This window comes from Antechinus flavipes, chromosome 2, assembly GCF_016432865.1.
Source record: "Antechinus flavipes isolate AdamAnt ecotype Samford, QLD, Australia chromosome 2, AdamAnt_v2, whole genome shotgun sequence".
NCBI lineage: Eukaryota > Metazoa > Chordata > Mammalia > Dasyuromorphia > Dasyuridae > Antechinus > Antechinus flavipes.
The window spans coordinates 310,526,119-310,549,793 of NC_067399.1; the positions used below are offsets into that span (position 1 = coordinate 310,526,119).

General features: G+C 32.7%; 1 protein-coding gene across 1 annotated transcript in view; it reads left to right on the forward strand.

Moving 5' to 3' along the window:
* CEP128 (centrosomal protein 128) overlaps positions 1-23,675 on the forward strand; it is a 547,917-nt gene that overhangs the window by 1,856 nt on the left and 522,386 nt on the right. The window contains exons 2-5 of the mRNA XM_051973667.1: positions 1,973-2,137; positions 16,069-16,196; positions 20,120-20,264; positions 22,557-22,643. Coding sequence (XP_051829627.1) covers positions 20,136-20,264; positions 22,557-22,643 — 216 coding nt within the window. The 5' untranslated portion in view covers positions 1,973-2,137; positions 16,069-16,196; positions 20,120-20,135. The remainder of the gene's footprint in view (positions 1-1,972; positions 2,138-16,068; positions 16,197-20,119; positions 20,265-22,556; positions 22,644-23,675) is intronic.

Genomic DNA, 23,675 nt, shown 5'->3' on the forward strand with positions numbered 1-23,675 from the left:
TGATAATTCTTAATCATATAATCATCCCCTAACTATATGATGAAACCTAATGACCCACCAAACTCATGCTTACCACATAGTAAACCCCAGCTCATGGCTCCTCACAGGAGCCCTATCAACGCTCCTTCTCACCTCAGGAATAATTGTATGATTTCACTTCCACTCTACTCTCCTTCTCTTTATAAGGAGTGACATCAATACTTCTAACAATGTTCCTAGAAGACAACTGAGTATCAGTGTAAAAGACTTTTATATGAATTATTTTTCATTTTTTCCAGATGTTTGGGAAAGGAGGCCTAATTGTATAATTGAATTTCACTTGGCCAGTCCTACTTATTGTAAAGAAGTATAAAAATTGTGCTTTGTATGAGATGGTTCTTTGGATTTATTTACTTTTTAGTCTCTAATAGAGGAACCTACAAATTGTTATCAGTTACTCTTAAGTGACTAATTATGGTTTATTTCATGATTGTGTGTAAGTAAATGAAGTTTGTATCCTGTTTTAGTTATATTTCTTATCTACCCTAGTGCCCTTTTATAACCTAGGGTACCTTGAACTATTTGCCACTTATTTTAATAAATGTACCATTTCTTATTTCTGAATAGGTTGCAGATATGTTCCATGGTTGATTTTTATGTAGGCAAATGCCACTTTTCTAGGCATATTATATTGGTTCTCTTGCTGATAATAGTCCAAAAAATTTATTCCATTAGAAGCTAGAAAGGATTAATAACTCTAGAACTTAATAAAACCAGGTCAAGGCTAAGAGGAATTCGATTTTCTTGATTTCAGGAAAAATAAAAAAAAAATTAGCATACAGGTTAGTATTGTATTTTAGTTCACTGCCATCTGGGAACCAATTCTAGAACCGGTCAATTTACTCTCTCTCTCTCTCTCTACTATATGTATGTGTGTATATATATATAAATAATTTTCTTTTAAGAGTAGTGGGGGGTGAGGATGTATGGTTAGTTTATTGGCAAAACTTTTATGTTTTTCAAGTGCATTACTTCAGGAATTAGTCAAGAAATCAAAATCAGAAGGACTATATTCTTTTGCAGCATTGATTTTTTTTTAAATCACAAAACTGACACAGTATAATGGTTTTGAATATATTGCATATAATATTAAAGCAAACAGAACACGCTACAGAAATTGCAGGTATGTATCATCAATGTGTAAATTTGACTTCTGTAATTATAGATGATACATTTTTGCCTGTGTGCTTGTGGATAAAAATTTGCTAGGCAGACTGTGCACTTGGATGGTCTCAATGTTTCTGATCTCTTATATATTCATTTTAACAAATATTTATTATATACTTATCATCTGCAAAGTTTTGTATGAGGAGTTAGGGATGGGAGATTAGGAAAGGTATGCAAACCTTTTTTTTTTTTTTTTTTAAATAACTTTTTATTGATAGAACTCATGCCAGGGTAATTTTTTACAACATTATCCCTTGTATTCACTTCTGTTCCGATTTTTCCCCTCCCTCCCTCCACCCCCTCCCCAAGATGGCAAGCAATCCTTTACATGTTGAATAGATTACAGTATATCCTGGATACAATATACGTGTGCAGAACTGAACAGTTTTCTTGTTGCACAGGGAGAATTGAATTCAGAAGGTATAAATAATCCGGGAAGAAAAACAAAAATGCAAGCAGTTTATATTCATCTCCCAGTGTTCTTTCTTTGGGTGTAGCTGCTTCTGTCCATCCTTGATCAACTGAAACTAAATTAGATCTCTTTATCGAAGAGATCCACTTCCATCAGAATACATCCTCAAACAGTATCATTGTTGAGGTATATAATGATCTCCTGGAAGGTATGCAAACCTGAAGTAGAGAAGGGTCGTTGCTTTCATGTAACTTATAATATGACATATGTAAAGAGAATAAGTTAATATTGTTTTACTATTTTAAAAGCTTTAAAGTTGTAGGTATCTTTACTTCTTGTTTTGTTTATTTATAGGTGTTTGGGAAAAGTAGAGGGACAGCCAAAGTTCATCAAACATACTGAATAGGCTTTTTGCCTTGAATCTCGTGGTCCTGACGAAATGATAGAAAGGAGAGGTGTGTTTATAAAGAAAGCATTGATCTCAGAGGAAAGCAGTAAGGAATTTTGGGAGTTTGCTTTGTAAGTATGTTTTCTCTTTGGTTTCTGAGATAATTTATAAATAATAAAACATATATTTGAAGGAGGGACACAATAGAAACTAGATCTTGGAAATGTAATTATTTTGAATTTAAGAAAAATTTTATTCACAGATGACAAAATTGACTCCACAAAAAATCCAGACATTCAGAATTGAAGCACTTTACATAAAAAAAAGGATTATTTGTTTTTCATCACTGGATTTATTTGAAGAGTGGGTTTATATTAGAGGTATAAAGGTATTGTGGAAAGAATAATGAATTTGGAGTCATCAAAGTCAAATCTTGTCTTAGATACTGGTTAGTTGTGTGATCTTGGATAAGTCACAATTTCTCAGTGCTTCAGATTCCTTTTTAGTAAAATGGGATAAAATATAAGTTATTTTGAGGACTTATGTGAATGTTTTATTTCTTAAGATATTTAATTTGGATTAACTTTTTAGGAATATAGTGATTTTGAAAATCAAATTATTTGGATTCAAATGACTTGTCATTTTTCTCACTTATTTTCAAAAGCTCTTTGAGCTGATAGCACTTTCAGTTCTTAAGTTATTTAAAAATATTATCCTTAAAAGAAATAAATATAGTGAGCATATTCAGTATTTATACAATGATCAAATTTAACCTGAGCCACAAGCTCAAAAACAAGCACAAATTTAGACTTATTGCTAACTTTGTTTTTTGTTAGGGATGATATAACCAATAATATAAGAGAAATTCAAATATACAAGAGTCTATCTTTGGGCCTTCCTTATAATCCTATCTTTGAGGTTATGGGTTGAGTAATCATATCTATGTAGATGGTTCCCTAATCCTTCTTTAAAGCTCTAGATACTCATCAATAGTTGTAATATATCTTTATCTAATTATCTCAAAGTCAGCTCAAGCTCAGCACATAAACAACGAAACTCTCTGAAAACTCTCTTTTCCCTGAAAACCTGCCTTTGTTTCATATTTTTTTTTATTTTTTGTGGAGGGCATTGTCATCTTTGTAGTTGATCATATTTGCAACTTAACATTCATCCTGTACTCTTCATTTCCTTCTACTACTAATTTATCAGTTTTCATCAATTATCAAATCTTGTCAATTCTATCTTCAGAGGATTTCTTATATCAACCTCCTTTTCTCTATCCATGTGGTCACCGCCCTAATTAAAGCTCTTATCACCTTTCACCTGGATTATTGCCTCCAGATTATTCTCCCTTTTTTAGAGTCTGCTTTCTCCAATGCATCCTCCACATAGCTACAAAAATATTTTTCATAAAGTACAGAAAAGATATGACATTCTCCCACTCAAGAATCTTCACTGACTTCCTACTACACAATAAAATGTAATCTCCTTAGTTTGAAATATAAAGCCTTTTTAACTTAGACAGTCTTTAAATTTAGATTTAGACAATCTTTCTAGATTTATTTTATACCATATCATTTTATGTACGCTGAGGCTCAAGGAAGTAAAATAAATGATTTTGCCTAAAATCACACTGTAAGATTGGCAGAGACAGATTTGAACTTAAGTCTTTGAACTCTTAAGTGTTCTTAACAGATTAATATAACTGGATGTTCTTTGGTAGGAATATCTATTCAGTTCAGTAAGCATTTGTTATACATATGCAACATGGGAGATATTATTGTGCATTAGAAAATGGCCAGCTAGGTGGCGTAGTAGATAGATCACCAGCCCTGAAATCAGGAGGATCTGAGTTCAAATATATTCTCAAACGCTTAACATTCCTAGCTGTGTGACCCTGGGCAAGTCACTTAACCCCAATTGACTCAGGGAAAAAAAAAAGGATAATGGCTCTGGTACCTGGATTCAAATCCTGCTTCTTACACTTGTGTGATTTGGCTAATAATAATAATAACTAGCATTTATATAGCATCTTAAGGTTTGTGAAGTGCTTGAAAGAGGAAAATGTACATTTTTTGTTTTTTTGTCCAGTGATGAAAAACAAAGGAGGGTCCATTTGGTAGAATATTTGGCTAATTTAGAGATGAAGAAATTATAGTGTAAATGAGTAACAGAAATAGTAGGATAAATGCAAATGATTATAATAAATCAAAATAGGGTTATCTTGGTTAGTCAATTGCAATTACTCTTAAATTTAATGAAGTTGTATTTTGTGTATATGTACTCAAATGGATATGTGATCCTATGAAATAATTATAACTTTGTTTATGATCCAGCACACAAATAATCAAGTATTTTTTATTGCTTTTGTGCAGCTGAAACCATTTCTTTTAGAAAAAATTTGCTTAGAAAGTTGTATCTATACCAAATGTTCTTAAGATGTCTTTATTCTAGGAACAAATACCTTTTGAAGGGCTACTAAGGGCAAAGCATAGTGATAAGCTCTCTCAGAGACATATAGATATTTAAAACAATTATCCTTTAGGAGGTTGTAATCAACTGAGAGAGACAATACATGAACATAAATAATTATGATACTAGATAGTATATGGTTTATGTCATGAGTTTTATGAAAAAATGCTATAAGAGTTCAGAGGAGGGAGTACTCTAAGGCTATATTAAGTTCATTTTTGTCTGAGATGATCAGAAAAGGCTTCATAAAGAAATTGTCATTGGAACTGTGTTTTGAAGGATCAATAGGATTTGATCTAATGATGATGGAAAGAGAGAAAGAGTCCAGAAATAGAGAATTCCAGGCATAGATTTGCCATTTCCTTCTCCTCATTTCCAAATGAAAAAACTGAGACAAATAGGTTAAGTGATTTGCCCAGTGTCTTAAGACTGGTTTTGAACTCTGGTCTTGACTTCAGGCCTGGTACTCTATTCACTGTACTACCTAGCTACCCATGATTAGGGAAATAACATGATTAAAAAGATAAAGGAGATTAGTCTGGCAAGAATATCATTGATAAATTGGAGTTGGGGAGAAATTTTGGATAAGAACACTTAGATGCAGTAATAGAGATGTCAGGTTGTGAGAGCCTGGGATTATAAAATGAATGTGCTAATGAGTGTGAGAAAAATTGTTGAAAAAAAAATTTTAAGTTTGCCTAAACCATAATAAATTCTGCTCTACTCCTCCATTTTAATGGTAAATATTTATGCTTCAAGCATATTTATAATAAACAACATACTGTTAGATTCTACCTTCTACACCATTCTGTTCTTTTCTCCAATTTTATGGGTAAGTTTGTCCCATTAACATGAATTTTTGAAATTATTGTGCATTAGAAAATGGGGACTCTTAGGACTTGGGGGCTGATTAACTGTTAAGAGGAGAGGGAGAGAGAAATCTATCCTCTTGAGAGGTTAACTCACAGAAGCTTTGAAATGTGGCAAGTTCTTGGGTAATGATACCAAAAGTTTCATCATACTCATGTTTTCCTCAATTTATGCTTTATGGAATTTTTGGAATAGTTAGTTGAACTTGAAAATATTCTCTTAAAGATTTTCTTGAAAAAAGAGGAAATTAAAGGGAGGGGAAACAATGTAAAATAATGAACTAGAGAAAGGACTTTGTAGACATGGATGGAACGGGATTGGCATATCATGCAACTCTCACTTATCTGAACCCAACAAAGTGGGATTTCACAGAGTTTGGTGTAGAAATACAAATACATTAAATTAAACAAAGAAATAGAAACAGAGAGAGGGGGAAGGTGAAGTTTAAGAGATGGAATAGAATTGAGGGGATAGGAAAAAACAAATAAATTTTGGAAGGTAAATGTTAGGGGCTCAATAGCAAAGAAAAAAATGTGAGAATCATTGATTAGGGTCTGAGAAGAGTGGATGGTGACTGTTTCAATTGTAGATTATTACTGTAAAATAACATTCCTTTTCTTTTATCACCTCATTCTTCCTTGCTGTCATTACAAAGGAAGAAAAACTATGTGTTTTTGATTGAGAGAAATATATAATTAACAACAAAAAAAATTCATGTTAATGGGACGAACTTACCCATAAAATTGGAGAAAAGAACAGAATGGTGTAGAAGGTAGAATCTAACAGTATGTTGTTTATTATAAATATGCTTGAAGGATAAATATTTACCATTAAAATGGAGGAGTAGAGCAGAATTTATTATGGTTTAGGCAAACTTAAAAAAAAAGCAGAGGTAGCAATCACAATGTCAAACAAGGTAATAATAAAACAGAGAAATAGCCAACTTCATTATCTTTAAAAGCTCCACAAAGAATGAAATAATGTTACTATTTATTAAATATGTGCCAAATGTCCCACAAGTTATCTTTTAAGTACTTAAAAGTTACTTAAAGCCTAAGGATAAAAAATAACACTATTTTGAGTCATTAGATTCACGAAAAATATGTTTACAAAAAAAAAAGCTTGTCCATTTTATTTTGAGATGCCAGTGCCTTTGCTCGGAAATTGCTTTTAATTTTCCCTGTGTGTATTTTGCATATTTTGTAGTTATATAGTTATTTGCATGTTGTTTTCTCCATTAGAATGTGAACATGTTAAAGGCTGAGATAATTTTTGCCTTTCTTTTTATCCCCACCACCTTGCCTGGCATATAGTAATTATTTAATAAATTCTTGTTAACTGATTAAAAAAAAAATCACAAATGAAAATTACCCAGATCTGTTTGGACAAGATGGCAAATTAAAAAGAGAAAAAGTCCACCAATTATGACCAGAGATAATTAAAGGAAAACTCCCATTAGTGTCATAGCCAAAATTCAAACTTCCACATTAAAGAAAAAAAAAATACTGTTAAGTATTCATGAAGAAGTGGTTTAGGCAAAAAGGAATTATATTCAGCTTTACATAAAACCTGGCAACTTCTTTTATAATTGAGAGAAGATATTGGAATATAATATTCCAGAAGGCAAAAAATAACAATTTGTACCAAAAGTAAGACTTGAGCTGAAAATAATTTTATAGAGAAAAAAATGGATCTTTAATGGAATAGAAGACTTTTAAGTATTCTAAATGAAAAGACTAGAGTTGATTAGGAATTTTGAAATATGAAAAAAAGTCCAAAGAAACTTAGGTAACCTTATTTGAGCATATAGAGGGGGCTTTATGATGATGTTGTTCTAACATTCTGGTGGCTTGTCTTTTTAGAAACCTTATTGTCTTTAGATTTAAATAATGTTCTGGAAGTGGATTGATTCAATATTGAGGATTTGGAGAAGAGAAAAAGGAGAGAGCAAAAGGACTACTCCAGGGTACGAAAGAGGAAGGGAGGGATGGAATTTGCCATTTCTCATAATGAATTCTTGAGAAGATGAATATATAATTATAGAAAAGGGCAGCAGTTAGTATAAAATTGAAATGAATTTTGTTTTTATTTGAAAGGGACAAAGTGAAGGGACACACACATACACACACACACACACACAGCCACCATGTGGCTGGTCAAAGATGGAGTCTGGACTCTGGAATCTGGAGCCTGAAGTCTTCTCTGTGGCTGAGATCGATGCAACCAAGAGAAACCCCTCTCTCTGGGACTCCCCTTAAATACCCCAGCATAACTATATCACCACACCACACTGGGTATGCACAAGTGTAGAACATCACATCACCACATTACCTTAAGTATCATTACATTACATCAAGTATGTGCTTAGAGAACCAACATCTCACACAGAGTAGATACTTAACTACAAGCATCCTGCTGTCTTAGACTCAGGTACACCCTTTCAGAGTTCAGGCCCGCCACACACTTTGGTATAGAAATAAAAATTGAGATTCAGGGAATAGGATAAGCTTAAGAGAGGAATAATACTAAGGACAGAATAATCACAAATAAAACATTTATTCTTGAGGGGGATGAGAAGTAAAAGAGAGAGGGGAAAAAAATGACCTAAAATTTAAGGAGAAATACCTTCATTTGCCTCTTAAGACAATTGGGGAAATGCTGAACTGAGGGCATGTGACTATAAAGGAATGCTTTTGTGCCAAGAGAAGTGATAGAAGAAATGAGCCTCATGCAAAATGAAGTGAATAGAAGTAGAAATTTATACAAATTAAAAAGCATGGTGTAGAAAAAGAAAACAATTTAAGAACTCTGATTATTGCAGTGACTAAGTCTTTAGAAGACCTGTGATGAAGCATGCCACCTACCTCCTGACAGAGAAGTATTAAACACAAGGTGCAGAAAGAGACCTATATTTTTAGAAATGGTTATTGTGTGGATTTGTTTTGTTTGCTAGAAATTTTTTCTCCCTTTCCATTTTAAATTGGGGATAGGATCTGGGAGGGGCTAGCAACCGTGATGCCAAAAAATGACAAGGTTGAACTACATCAGGAAACTAGGATTGGTTCAACTATAGACATGATAAACCATGTTAATAGCAATATGATAAAATTCACATGAATATATCAGTCAATATAGAAAAAGCTTTTGATAAAATACAATGCTCATATTGAAAACATTACAAGAAATGTACATATCTTTAATATTAGCACCTATCTAAAACCAAGGGCTACCATTATCTATAACAGGAAAATAGTTGAAGCTTTTCCAATAAGATCAGGAGAAAGCAAAGTTATAATTTATTACTACTATTATTTCACATACATCTAGAAATGCCAGCTATAGCAAAAATATGAAGAGAAGAAATCAAAGGAGTGAGAAAAGGCAAAGAAGAAAGTTTTTTTTTTTTTGCAGATATAGCTTGAAATTTAGAGATTTTATTAAAATTAATTGAAAAATAACTGTAAATCAAGATGCAAAATAAATATTATCAACAAAACAACACTAAGAGAAATTCTTTCAGAATAGCTACTGAATATATAAAATATTTAATTGTTATACTTCAAGAGAAATAATATGAACACAACTCTGTCTCAATGGAAATAGATTTTAAATAATAGGGAAATCATTTTCATAATTGGGCCATGTCATTATTATCTAAATTAATTTTTGGTGGCATAACACTAAAACTGTTGAATAATTACTTTAGAAAGCTATACATAATAATACCAAACATTTGGTGGGAAAACCGTTTAAGAATCTTAAAGGAAATTATGAAACTAAGTGGTAAGGAAGGTAGTTTATTAGTATTAGATCTCAAATTATGCTAGGAAGCAGCAATCATAAAAACATTGTATGCACTGATTACAATAAACTAGTTAAAGACAACAATAATTCATCAATTCCTTTTAAAAATTAACAATTCATTGTAAAAATATAAAAAAGATCAGGGAAAAAAATCCCAATATTATTGGGGATAGGATAGCTGACGCAGATATAATTAAAATAAACAGTACTTTGTTAATGGTAAATTTCAAATATTTAAATATAATTTTATTCATTAGAAGGTATGGGGAGGTTAGTGGCTGCAGAATAGACTTAGAAACTAAAAGAGTAATTACTTAACTCGAATTAGTCAGTCTTTGTGAATTATCACTCTGTTGTTTAAAGCTTATCTATGATAGAACAGCTCGTAATTGTTTAAAAAATGGCTTCTAAGGAAAAGAGACCAGAAGATCAATAAATTATTTCCATATAAATCTGTGTTGTTATAACTGAGATGATCTAATGATTTTCTAAGTTAGAATACAAAAGAAGTTGATTTGAATTTATCTGAAGAAACTCATTGTTAGTCCTGAATCAAAGTTTGCTGCATAATCTCATCTTCTCTGCTCATTGTGATCAGGGTGAGTATGGATATTTGTTAGAAACAGTTAAGTTCTTAGGAGAAGCAAATTGTTAGGAATTCATGATTTGGATTGGAAGATGATGTGGGAAAGATTCCTTTCTAGATTCCCATCCTCTCCTAGTTAATAATATAAATTGTCCTTTAACTCACAAATCCTGTTCCCTTTGAATTCCAATAGAAGATCTGACCTGTTCCCAGCCCCACCCAGATCTGAGCCAACTTTGGGGCTACACCTCAAAGCCCCTCAAGCTAAGTCTCCTATTATAAAAAGGCCCCACTGGGAACCCCTCTTTGCAGAGATTCCAAACATGGCTACCACGTGAGGACCCTCTGTCCACTGGACCCTTTGTCCAGTGCCCTCCTTATCTCTATCTTCACTTATCTCCTTACTTCCAAACCTAATAATAAACCTCTTTTATCAATCTAGCTCTCCGCCCCGCTACTAGACCCCATTTATCCTCGTATCCTTGCGCCGAATCCAAGGGGTTGCAGGGGAGTTTTGCTTGACTCCCTGTACCCCAAACCTGCCACTAGACCTTAACTAAACTCTAATTTCATTTAGGTACCCCAAATCTAGACCTCAACAGAAGATATATGAAACTTCTCTGTGAGATTCATTAAGAGTATAATATTTATGACATTAAAACATGACAAACATGTTCTTACAGCGTTCTGTAGTATGTTTGCCCTTGAACCCTGGAGTTTTTTAAAAGACTTTAGAGAAGTAAAAGGTGCGTGATCTTTTAATAAGATCTATTTTTTTCTGAATTTGTAAGTTATTTCTTTTATTTACTTACTTTTTTATCCTCAAATTGTTTATTTGGAGCGACTTTAAAATTATATAGAAAATCTTAACCTAACACAATTATAGCACTCAACAAGGAAAATAATAAAATACTAAAAATAGGATTCTTCATGCAATGCTCTTTCTTTTGTGCTCTTCAGCAAGATTTTTTTTACAGTTGGTTCTTTAGTATATTAAGTGATCATTTGTTTTGAGTCTTCTTCCTCTCTTGTTTCCTGAAGTTTTCAATAAAAAAATATGAAATTCTCCACACAAGTTCTTTCATAATTTGTGATGTAGAGCTATCTCTAAACTTTTGAAGGCCATTCCAGTAAAGTGCAAACCCTGGAAAATTGTGCTAAATTTGAATGTCTTCAGATATGACTCTGGCAATGAATTGCTTATCTATTGTAAAAAGGCTAATTTGAAGAAACTCTCTTTGGCTTTAGAGTGAGGAAATTTTTGGCTTCAACAGTTCTTAAAAGATTGTAAATTTTTTTTACAGGTTGTGACATTAGATGGCAACACACATTATTGCAATGAAAGTTTCTTGAAATATCGAAGTATGGACATGAATAGCCACAAAATTGTTTTTCCATGTGATTTAAATTAAATTAGGGATGCCATTTAAAAAGAATAGCAAAGAGCAAAAACAAACAAGCCCCTTCAGCTGTTGGGGAAAAAAAAAATCTCATCTTTGTTATTTTGTATCACTTAAAAGACATACACTAACACTAAGCATTGAAGTTGAGCTTAGTCTACATCACTAGAAAAACAGAAACCACAGCTACTTTGAAATCACCAAATTGTATCATTTCACCTTTGATCTAGTATTTTCAGCCAACTCAATTTATTTGCTTTCAGTTCTGGTCAGTTGTTAATGACTGGCAATTAGTAGATGACTCTCAATTTGAAATGTACTCAGGCATTAAATACATAGTCTGAACCAGCTTTGCAGAGTTCATTATTTATTAAAAACAAACAAACAAACAAACAAAAAAATGAAAACACACACACACACCCTTGTTAAGTATCACTCTCGCACTCAACTAATGTTAATCAATCCTAATTTCTAGGTCTATTAAGAGAAACTGGCAAATATTACAGATCTTACCTCTGTTTCGAGATCTCCAGAATCCTCTGGCTGCTATCTCATACAGATGCAATTTGAGCACAACAGAGTACTTGAGAATTTTGGCAAACAAGCTTAGACTTTATTCACATGGTCTACATCTCACTTTATGACCTCCTGCACTCTTAGTATCTTTCCCCAAGGCCAAGTTCCAGTTGGAAAAAAGAGTGTGGAAAAGAGAGTGAAAGAGTCAAGTCCTTCCTCCTCTGAGCTTTTAGAGGAACTATAAGATCACAGGCACAAGCCAATTGATGATGGAGTTTATATCCCAAACTTGACTGGAGAGCAGAGTAATTAGGATTCCGCTGTGGCTGGAGGTCCCACCCACAAAGGAAGTCCCTGTGTACTCAACTCTTCACATCTCAGAACCTTGAGACAATTGGCCTACTTACGTCTCAGTTGCACTTGCTTAACCTTTCTAATGGACCCTTTCACACCCTAAACCCCAAACCAAAAAATCCCCATTCTCTTCAAATTATTCCCTTTCTCCATTATCAGTCATTAGTTTGATTATTGGATTGATTCTAGTTCTTTAAAGTCTTTCAAAGTTATTTTTCTCTATGATATTTTTATTGGTCTAAATTGTTCTGGTTCTGAATCTTTTACTTTTTCACTCATTCTTATAAGTTCTCCAAGATTTCTCAGAAACTATTCCTTTTATAAATTCTTATGATGCAACAATATTATTCCATTATATTTATATATCATGTTTTGTTCAACCCTTCTCTAATTATTGGGAATCCCTTTTGTTTCTAATTCTTTGGTACAATCAAAAGAACCCCTATAAATGTTTATGTACATAAAGGTCATTGCTCTCTTTTTCAGATATCTTTGGAATATAGGCCTAGTAGTATTATTCCTATGTTAAAGTATATGCACAATTTAGTGACATTTGGGGTCATAATTCAAAATTGCTTTCCAGAATGATGAGACCATTTCACAGTTCCAACCATATAGTATATCAGTGTGTCTATTCTCTTAAAGACACTCTAAAAATTATTCTTTTTCCTCCTCTTTATCAATCTGATATGTGAGGTGCAATATTTTTGTAATAATAAATAATTTTTTTCATTTTTTCATGATTGTTAATAGCCTGAATTTCTTCTTTGAAAAATAATTGTTCATATCCTTTGATTTATATATTCTTATCTTTTTTGAATCAATTCCTTATATAGATGTTAATACTTGAAGATTGATAGTTACCTATAATATAATAGTTATCCGATAATCATGTGATCATATAGTCCAGCTCTTTCAATTTAGAGATTAGGAAATTGATGCTCAAATGACAGTACTAAGCAGGAGAGCTGGAGTTTGGATTTAGGCTCTAAATTTAACTCTCAGCTTTATTATTCCTGCTTCTTATCTTGCATAGGCTGTCCTTAGAGAAGGGAAGAAAGAAGCTGGTGAAATTGATTTCATGTAGCAAAGGAAAGCAATAAACATCTTTTTTGGAACATTTATTCATGTTACATTGTGAATGGGATAAATTGAGTGAAGAGCTCTCATAAAGCTGTGGCCTTGGGCTATGCCTTCAATTTATGCCCTAGTTGTGACCTGAGACCTTGCAATAACAAGTTGTGCTATAGCTAAAAGACAGAGGTGTTTATCTTAGATAAACTTACATTCCTCTCCTGTCTCCTCTTCTCCTCTTATCTTTTCTTTAGCTTTTAAGTATCAAATAGGTAAAGAGTGTTATTGACTAGTATCCTTGATTTGTGGGATTTCCCAGTATAGGATGTAAGTCTGGAATCTCCAAGACTTAGAAAATGGTCTGATGGGAGAAAAGATCAGATGGGGAGGTGGGGGCTTCTGCATTAAGGTTTATAATCTTGTGTTTCACAGTTTGTGCTTTGCACACTTTTACTAACGATACCTTGTCTGTTGGGAGTTGCCCTTTCTTGTGAGATCATAATAAATTCTTTTTGCTTTTCTACCTTGAGAATCTCTGATTTTAATTTGGGTAGGAGTTGTAACTGTTCCACACACTTGCATTGTTTATGATGAGTTTAGGTAAAGGGACCATCATATAGTTAATTGAAATTTATTTTCAAGATCCATTGCAGAGAAGGAAGTAGAGTAATACTCTTAAAGAATTTTACAAGATATTCTAAACCAAGTCAACTAATGACCTGGTACTTAGGGAATTCAGGACTAAAATTAACAAATAGGAGGACAGAAAGGAATGTTAGAAATGTAATTTGGACTTAATAGATATTCTAGTGTATCTGTGATCTCAACTAAGTGAGTATTCTCTTCATCTCTGCAGATAGTAACCCACTTGTGTCCATCTATTCTGGCCAACTCTAGTCCATATCCCATACATCCCATATTAGGGATCCATACCATTTACCTTTACTTTTCATCATCTTGACATTGTGAGAATATCAGTGGAATGTGTTGAAGACATCAACAGATGTCTGTTGGTCATTTCTGCTTGATATTTGACCAGTCTATTTAAAATTTTTTAAAAATTTATTTTATTGAAAAAAATAAGAAAAAAGAAAACCAGAAAAGGATTACAAAACAAAGCAAAACAACACTGTCATGTGCCCAACAGAACACCAGAGAAGATTGAAAATATATAATAATAAATTACCAGTTCAAGAAAGGATGTGTAATAGTAGAAGAAATGATATTCATGAGTGTCTATCTTTTCTTTACTTCCTAGTAGGTTGTTCTTTTCTCTGCTGTATACATTTTTCACTTTATTCTTTTTTCCTACTTTTAGAACTCCAATTCCCCCAGACAGGCTATAGTTAAACAAGAATATATTTATGTATACATATATAGATACACACACACACACACACACACACACACACACACAAAGAAATATCTTTCCTATCCTTGCTAACTCTTTGCTTTAATTCTGCTTGCCTTGTTATTAAACTCCCCCTACTCATGGATCCTTCCCTTGTCTTCTTCCCCCCCCTTTGCTGCTTTCTCTGCCCACCCTTTCCCCCTTATTTCTTTATAAAGGTTTGCTATGCCCTTGCTGGTATATATATAGTGTTATCTACTTAACTCATTCCCAATATGAGTAGCTTTTTAAAATTATGAACCTTCCTCCCCCTTCTAATGCCTCTGTGTCAATTCTTCCTCCGCACCTCATTAGTATAACATAATTACTATTTTTACCTTAACTCTGCCTCAATATTTCTTTTGAGCTACCCTATTGTTGATGTCAACCTTAAAAATATGGTATATATTTCCCATATGTAAAAAGCAAACAATTTGTCCATGTTAAGTTCTTTGAAATTGATCTTTGATATTAGCTCTTACATGTTAAATTTTTTTTATTGAGTTTGAGTTTGATTGAAACAATGTCCTGAAAATCTTCAAGTTCTTTGAATGTCTATTTTTTCTAAGTAAATATTATGGATACTTTTGATGGATATGGTATTTTGGGCTGCAGGCTACGATTTTTGGATTGTTGGTACATATTCCAGGACTTGTGGTTTTTTTTATTGTGATTGCTGATAAGTCTTGAACAATTCTAATTGGAGCTCCAGCATATTTGAATTGTTTTTTTCTTGTTTCTTGCAAAATTTTCTCTTTAGAATTTGATAATGATATTCCTTTATATTTTCCATAAAGGATCTCTTTGAGGAGGTTATTGGTAGATTTTTTTCTATTTCTATTTCTTATGTGCTAAAGTACTATGATATTTTTTGAATGTTCCACATATTTGATACTGATGCGGTTCCAGTGACAGTGCAGAGAGTTGAGGTATGAGAATTCTCTTCTGGTCAGCGCAGGTTCAATGTGAAAGAATTCATGAACCTGAAATATTAATGGAAAAAGTAAGTTTTATTGGCACTGCAGAAGTCAGCTTTGCTAGGAGACTAACTTCCTCAGTGGCAGAGAAATAAAAGATTTTTCCCTGAGAAGAGGGTCTTTCTACAATGAGTAGGTCCTGGCAAGCAGGTATGCCAAGAAGTTCCTTGACAAAGCACAATCCTGCTTTGGACATTTTGCAAAGAAAAGAGTTTAAAATTGCCTTTAATAGGAAATCTGAGACTGAAGTTCCCAGTTGAAAAGAAAGTCAATGCCCCCAGGCCCCTAAGTCCCAGGCCTAGATACTTAACAATATTAGGCCCAGATCTCCCAGTTGAGTGAAAATCACATTGAAGGCTTTTTCCACCTGAATGGGGAATCCAGTTTCCCAAAAAAGATCAATTGGGGAGAGGGTGTGATTTACTTAGAAAAAGCCCAGCCTGGAAAGTATGTTTTCTCCTAGACTCTTTGGAGCCTGGGAAACCCCAGTCTCTCTTCTTTTGCAGATCAAAGGGAACATAGTTTTAGTGACTATTTTACATAATTTTTAGAATTCCCTGGTATCAATACTGTTTGTACTCCATTTTTACTTTACCCTTATACTTGACTTTCTCTACAGATATACCATCAGATACAAGAGATTGAACATCCTTCATTTGTTGCTCCAGCTTTTGGAATCAGTTGCAGACATTTTAAATGTGTACTGGTGAATCTCATGCTGGAAATCATCATACTTTCTTACTAAAAGTATGTAATCAGTCGTTATTTGTGTGAAATAAGATTTTTATTGTTATTTTTATTTTTCCTGGTTACATGTAAAAAGCAATTTTTTTTTTTTTTTGGTTATACATGTACTTTTTTTTTTTTTTTTTAAACTTATTTCTCTATGTATCATGTTGGGGGAAAAAATCAGAAGAAAAAAGAAAAGCAAAGCAACAAGAAAAAAAATGTGAAATGTGTATGTTGATCTACGTCAGTCTTCACAATTTTCTCTCTGTGAATGTGGATGGCATTTTTCATTCAAAGTTTATTAGGGTTGCCTTTGATTACTGAACTACTGAGAAGAACCAATTCTATCATAGTTGATCATTGCACATCTTCCTGTTGCTGTGTTTGATGTTTTCTTGGTTTTGCCTACTTTACTTAGCATCAGTTCGTGCAAATCTTTCTAGGCCTTTGTAAAATCAGCTTGTTCATCATTTTAAAAAATAGAACAATAATATTCTATTACTTCTATATACCTTAATTTATTCAGGATATCTATTCATTTTCCAATTCCTTGCTACCACAAAAAGCATTTTTGTTTTTATGATTTAGGTCATGAATCTTATGTGCTGAAAACTATATTTTCTAAATGTTCTACATATTTGATACTGTTCTAGTGGCAGTGCAATATAACCTTCTATTTTTCCCCTTCTTTTATGATTTCTTTAGTATATGGGCCCAGTAGAGACACTGCTAGATCAAAGGGAAGGCACAGTTTCATAGTCCTCTGGGCAGAGTTTGAAATTGCTCTCCAGAATGGTTGGATCAGTGTAATGTTCTGTTTAGCTTTCTGGAGATCTAGAGACCAGCCTTGGTTTCAGCAGAATAATTACCATGAAAATACTTATCCAAAGTCTATTGTCTCCTTCAGTCTCCCAGTCTGTGTCAACAGTCTCAGTCAGCCAGCTAGTAAGTAGTCTGCACATCCAAATGTAATGTCTTGCTTTCTAGAGCCCCCAAGTTGGGGTGACAAAACATACCATTGCTTTCAAGACCCTCCACATGGAGTGGATTAAAATATAGTGTTCAGACTAGCTCTCTGGAGGATGTTGGGACCAGCCCGAGTCCTTGGTCTTTTAGTGGAGAAGTGATGAAGGCAGGAGAGCCACCATGAGGCTGGTCAAGTCTTCTCTGTTTCTGGCTGAGTTTGTCCCCAGTTTATATACTCTATTATAATTACATCATTACAGTATACTAAGTATAAACCAATCATTATATCACTAGGGAACCATTATTTGTTGTAAGATTAAATCAATCATACTGAAGTAGGGAACTATTAATCACCATGCTAAATTAGATAACCATTATCTTATCAATTCCACTGAATTAACACCTTTCTCCAGAGTTCTGGCCCATTACAGATCAGTTCACAACTCCACCAATAATGTATTAGTGCCCCAATTTTCTCCATATCCTGGTGAAGTAAAATTTTAACATTTTTCTATTTATTGCATGTCACTTAAATATTTAACTAACATCTTGAACCTAATTAATGTTACTAAATTTATATTGTTTTTTAACAATCTATTGTAATCTAAACTATATTATATTAGAGTGTTTTATAGTATTAAAATAATAAAATTTATAGTATAAAATAAAAAGATACATGGATGAAAATTTTAAATTTAAATTATGGCAATAAGAATATTTCTATGTAAAAATCTGTGATTATCATTGCTTATTAATTGTAAGCACAATAGGAATTTATTTTGAGAACTTGTTGGAAGATTCAGATAAATATACGAGGTCCACTGGTGTGCTAGACAAAAGCTGATTATCATTAAAAAAAATTCACTGCCTTATAAAAACCAAAATGACCCAAAGGTGATTGATTCCTTATCATATTTGCTATCAACAGTTACAGTAAAAAACATAATTTCCCATCCTCTGCCTATTTTTTGAAATAAATTTAATCCCCAGAATTGTGATTTATTGAAATAAAAAATCTTTATTTGTTAATGGGACTATGATTTATTAAAGATGATGTAAGATCTTATAACTGTATTTGTGAGAGAAAGGAGCAAGGTGAATATCATTGAATTTTTAGAATTCATTATTAAAATATAGCAAGGAAATAGCTTCCAGTATATTTGTATTATTTAAGAAAGATATAATAGCATTACTTGAATAAGTCCTTGTTACCTAAAATTAATATTCTTAACATAAAACAAAGCTAAAATGGGCATGTGTGTGAGATTATAGTTTACATAAGTTCATGTCTTTTATGTTCATCAACTTTATTAGCCTTTAAGATTTTAGTTCCATTTTTACTGAAGTTATCCTGACTGTGGAGTTACACAGAACTAAGGGTCAAAGTTAAATGGAATTTCAATTTAAGATTTTTTCCCTTAGCTTTATTGAATGAAAAATGCCATAATGAATGAAAGTTGAGATGATATTGTACATGTTGGTAACATAGGCAGTTGTAAAGGTAAACAATTTTTGAGATTTTTATATTTAAATTTAGGTTTTTCCTTTGCTTTCAAGTTGCTTGTTGGGTTTTAAGCATCTTTGTATTGTTCTGAGAAAGGGCCAAGTAAATGTTGCTATTGAATTCAGTACTAATGACTTTAAAGAATTGTAGAGGTGGCTATGAAAATAAGCCAGAATAAGGAGCTAATCTTTGTTTTAGCAAAACAAAACAAAAAATCAGATTCTATTTAGAGAAGATTTTTTGCAACACAAATTTCTATCTTAAGACAATTAAAACAACAAAAAAAGTAGAAATGTAAGATTTAGAATTAGAAGGTATCTTAGAGATTACAATAGGCTACTCTCTAATATTATTGTTGAAGATGTAAGGATCAAAGAGAGGAAGTGATTTACCAAGTATTATCCAATTGGGTAAGTATCAGAAATGTAAATTCTTTTGACTCTAATATTCCTTGTAATATAATTTGCTACCTTTCTATGGCTAATTATGAAGAGTACTTTTTTTGGTGTGATAAGACTTTTTTTTTTTTTAAAGCATATGCTTAGCAAGGGGCTCTGTGTGGCAAAGAGAATGGGGAATTTTACTAATATAATTCCATGCTTTCTAAAAGGGTTTGGACCATTCATAGTTCCATCAATAAATACTGAATTAGTGTGCTTTTCTTTCTGGAGTTTCACCAACAATGATTGTGTCTTCTATTATCTTTGCCAGTTTTCTGAGTGAGAAGTGAAACCTTAGAGTTTTTTGATTTGCTTTTCTCTTTCAGGTGGAAGACATTCAGGTTGGTGTCACGCAAGTATGGTGAAAGAATTCGCAAACTCAGTTTGTCTCCAAGTTAAGGGGCAAAGATTTATTATGCGGCTAACAGCAAACTAAGTTTCATAAGAATTTAGTAAAAAACCAGAAGCAAGAAGATAAATTTATAGGAAAAAGTTAAGAGACCTAGTGCTTCATGTGACTGATATGCTAATTTTATGGTTTAAGGATGGATTGGTATATATCTCATTATTGTTTCAGAAATTTTGTTAACACTGACCTACAGATTGTTATCTGACAGCCTGCAAAACCCTGGGACTTCAGGGTTATCATCACATCTCCCCTAGAAGCTAGGAGAAGAAATATATAATTTTTAATCATATTACTCCAAAACCAGGTAGCTTTAGGTTTACTGCTACATCTCCTCTAGAAGTTGCATCCCATCTTTAAGTGACAGTGATGTGGGACAGTCATTCATATGTCTCTTGATAGTTGGTCATTCTTCTTGCCAACAGTTGGCTCATATTCTTTGACTTCTTATCTATTGTAGAAGTTATTGTTTTTACATATTTGTGGTAGATTCCTATATATTTTAAGTATCAGACATTCATTAGAAATATTTGGTGTAAAGATTTTTCCCAATCAACAACTTCCATTATCCTAGTACAACTTAATAAATTCTTCTCCTCTTCCTCCTTCTCCATCTTCTTTTTAGAAAGGATTTGAAGATAATGGCAGAATCATCCAGCGAATCAGAATACTACCATCACAGTCGATTTGATAGGCGGAAGCTTCGTACTCCCCGGCAACATGCTACAGATGTTACTTCAAAGATCCATACTTTAACAAGTACTTTACAGGTAAGTTGTATATGATGGGTTTATATAGGCTGAGTCTGAAGTTTATTTTATTCTAAAATGCAGTTTAATGAAAAAGGAGCAACTGCTTATACAACTTATAATTTGGAGTTGAGGGTTTTTTTTTTTTTTTTGTCTTTAGTAAAATACTTCACAAACATCATATTTAGTAATATGAAAATCTACTGGGATGATATAAAAGTATTTATGATTCTACATTGAGTTATGGTTGGAAATCTGGCCAAGTATTGATATTAGGCATGGTCAAGCCTTCTGTTTTTCTTTGAGAAAAAGCATAAGAATTAACCGAGAGGATGACAAAATGACAAAGTCAAAGCGAAAAGACTCCCACCATTTTTACACTATGTCTTTTTAGAAATGGATTTTGACTTTTAGTAACTTGTAGTTTTTCACATTGATTCAACAAATATTTAAGGTTAAAATACAGTGATGGGTTTTGAAGGTCATTTGAGTATGACTAAAACGTAATCCTAGCCTTTTAAGGAGAATAATTTAGGGACAAAACATGCTTCAGGGATTTTTGCTTTTGTTGCTATAGGAACTTATTCCTCTGAGGCAGTAGGAACTCCCTTCTATAAATACAGTCCCTCTGCATCTTATTAGATGGTTTTGGGGAATTTCTTTGCTCTAAAATTACATCACTCTATAACCAAAGTTCTGGTGATGAGCCTTTCAGGTCTTAGGCTGGTCCTTGGATGGCAGACATACAACTGTCACTAGACTCATCTAGGATATCCGCAACTATGGAGGCTCTTGGAGAATTGACCTGCCCCTTTACTTAGGCATGGTCCTTAACAGATCCTAGTTCTATCACTGATATAACACTTTGGTAATCTTTCACAGTGTGCCAAGCCTCCCTAAGTTTGTGTCCTTATCTCTAGGAGACCTCTGAATTCATGATTCTATTATCTAACTACATTTTCAGGCAGAAATGTTTTTTGTTACTAATTCATACAACTTTAGCTATTAGGGAGAGGTTAAAAGCTAACATCTTCTTTGATTTTTCTAAACCAAAGTCACAGAAAAGGATACATTTTGATGTGAACACCATTGATCTTTATACTGTTATACATGATTAAATGCATTTGATCTTTGATAATGGATTAGTGGTGAGACCAAAGTATTTATAGCTTGAGTACTTAAGTTCTGTTGATGATTTAGTTAACTTTATATAAATTTGAGTGAGAATTTAAATTTTGGATGTGGTGCTTAATCATTAAAGGAAATAGACATATTTTTGTCTCAGACCAAATGTTTTTTTTTTCCCTTTATTAAAGCTTTTTATTTTTCAAAACAAATGCGTGGACAATTCTTCAACATTACCCCTTGCAAAACCTTGTGTTCCAATTCCTCCCCCCACCATGCCCTCCCTTAGATAGCAAGTAATCCAATACATGTTAAACATGGTAGAAATACATGTTAAATCCAATATATGTGTACATATTCATACAATTATCATGCTGCCCAAGAACAATCAAATTGAATCAAAACAAAAAAGAAAAAAGAAAAATAAAATGCAAGCAAACAACAACAAAAAGAGTGAATATGCTATGTTGTGAACCACACTCAGTTCCCACATTCCTCTCTCTGGGTATAAGTGGCTCTCTTCATCACTGAACAATTGGAACTGGTTTGGATCATCTTCATTGTTGAAGAAAGCCACTTCTGTCAGAATTGATCATTGTATAATCTTGTTGTTAGCATGTATAAAGATCTTCTGTTTGTGCTCTTTTCACTCAGCATCAGTTCATGTAAATCTCTCCAGGCCTCTCTGAATTGTTCTGCTGATAGTTTCTTATAGAACAATAATATTTTATAACATTCATATACTGTAATTTATTGAGCCATTCTCCAACTGATGAGCATCTATTCAGTTTCCAGTTTCTTGCCACTACAAAAAAGGGTACCACAAACATTTTTTCACATGTGGGTCCCTTTCCCCTCCTTTAAAATCTCTTTGGGGTATAAGCCCAGTAGAAACATTGCTGGATCACAGGGTATGCACAGTGTGATAACTTTTTGTGCATAGTTCCAAATTATTCTCTGCAATTGTTCCACCAACAATGTATTAGTGTCCCAGGCTCCCTATATCCCCTCCAACATTTATCATTATCCAAAATTAATGTTTTTAAAGTAGTTTGATGTACATGATACAAAAATACGTGAGATAAATTAGTGAACTAAACATTTGTCATACTATAGGATATATGGAGGAGTCAAGAGGTATAGAACACTATTTGAGAACAACTAATGCTATATAATTTCTTTTTTAAGGATACCAATCGAAACCTCCGACAAGTTGACCAGATGTTGGGACAATATAGAGATTATAGCAATGAACAGACAGAAGCCATAGAAAATGTGAGTGATTTTTTTTTTTTTTTGCTGAGGCAATTGGGGTTTAGTGCCTTGCTCAAGGTCATACAGCTAGGAAGTATTAAGTGTCTGAGACCAGATTTGAACTTAAGTCCTCCTGACTTAAGGACTGGTGCTCTATATGTGAGTGATTTTTAACATCTTTGACTTTTCTGCTTCTTTTTCAGCCTCACTTTTTAACAGGCTTAGTTTTTCAGCAAAAATGCAAAAAAAACCCACACATGGTGAAAAATAATAATTAATTTTGGGAGACTTTATGTTTTAATATTTGTTTATTTGAATTTAAATGAACATACTAGATTTTTTTGGTAACTAGTTTATGCGGATTAAAAAATATTTTTTTAAACAAAAGAAGGTTGAATTTAGGATATGAGTAAATCTAAGATGTGAATTTGTGTTTCTAGGATGCTTCACTTAAGGACTTAAAAAAAATGATTTATAAGTTCTTGCATGAATAAAATCTTTTTGCATGAGTGTTCTGTTTATTTTGTCTGTGACCTTGTTTCATCTAAAATTTACTAATTCATCTTTTGCATGCTATTTGATTTCTAATTAAATGTGTTAGTTATTGTCTACTGTATCAATTACATATTGCATTAGAAAGATTAATATTTAAATCTTAGCTGTTATTTATATATCTATTCTGTATTGAATTGCCTTATAATCTTCAAATATTAAATCATATTCTGTTATTGTCTCTGGAAAAAGCTATAAAGAAGTCATCATTTCTCTTTAGTAATTGGGGAGCTAATTGCCTCTGAAGCTAGTTCATATTCACTAGTGACTTAAAAAATACTTTCATTTAGGAAATAAGCCTAGACAATTATGTGCTTACAAGGGTTTCTATAATTTTATAGGCAGAGAAAGCTATAAATCTTTGTAAGTTTAGATGGTTAATAATGTCTTTAGGTTTAATTATCTTATTAATGATGGTGGGCTAATTATTTGTTTTTCTGTTTATTAAGGGAAAATGAGGACATTTGTATTAGTTAGTTTACTGCAGTATACTGTTGCATG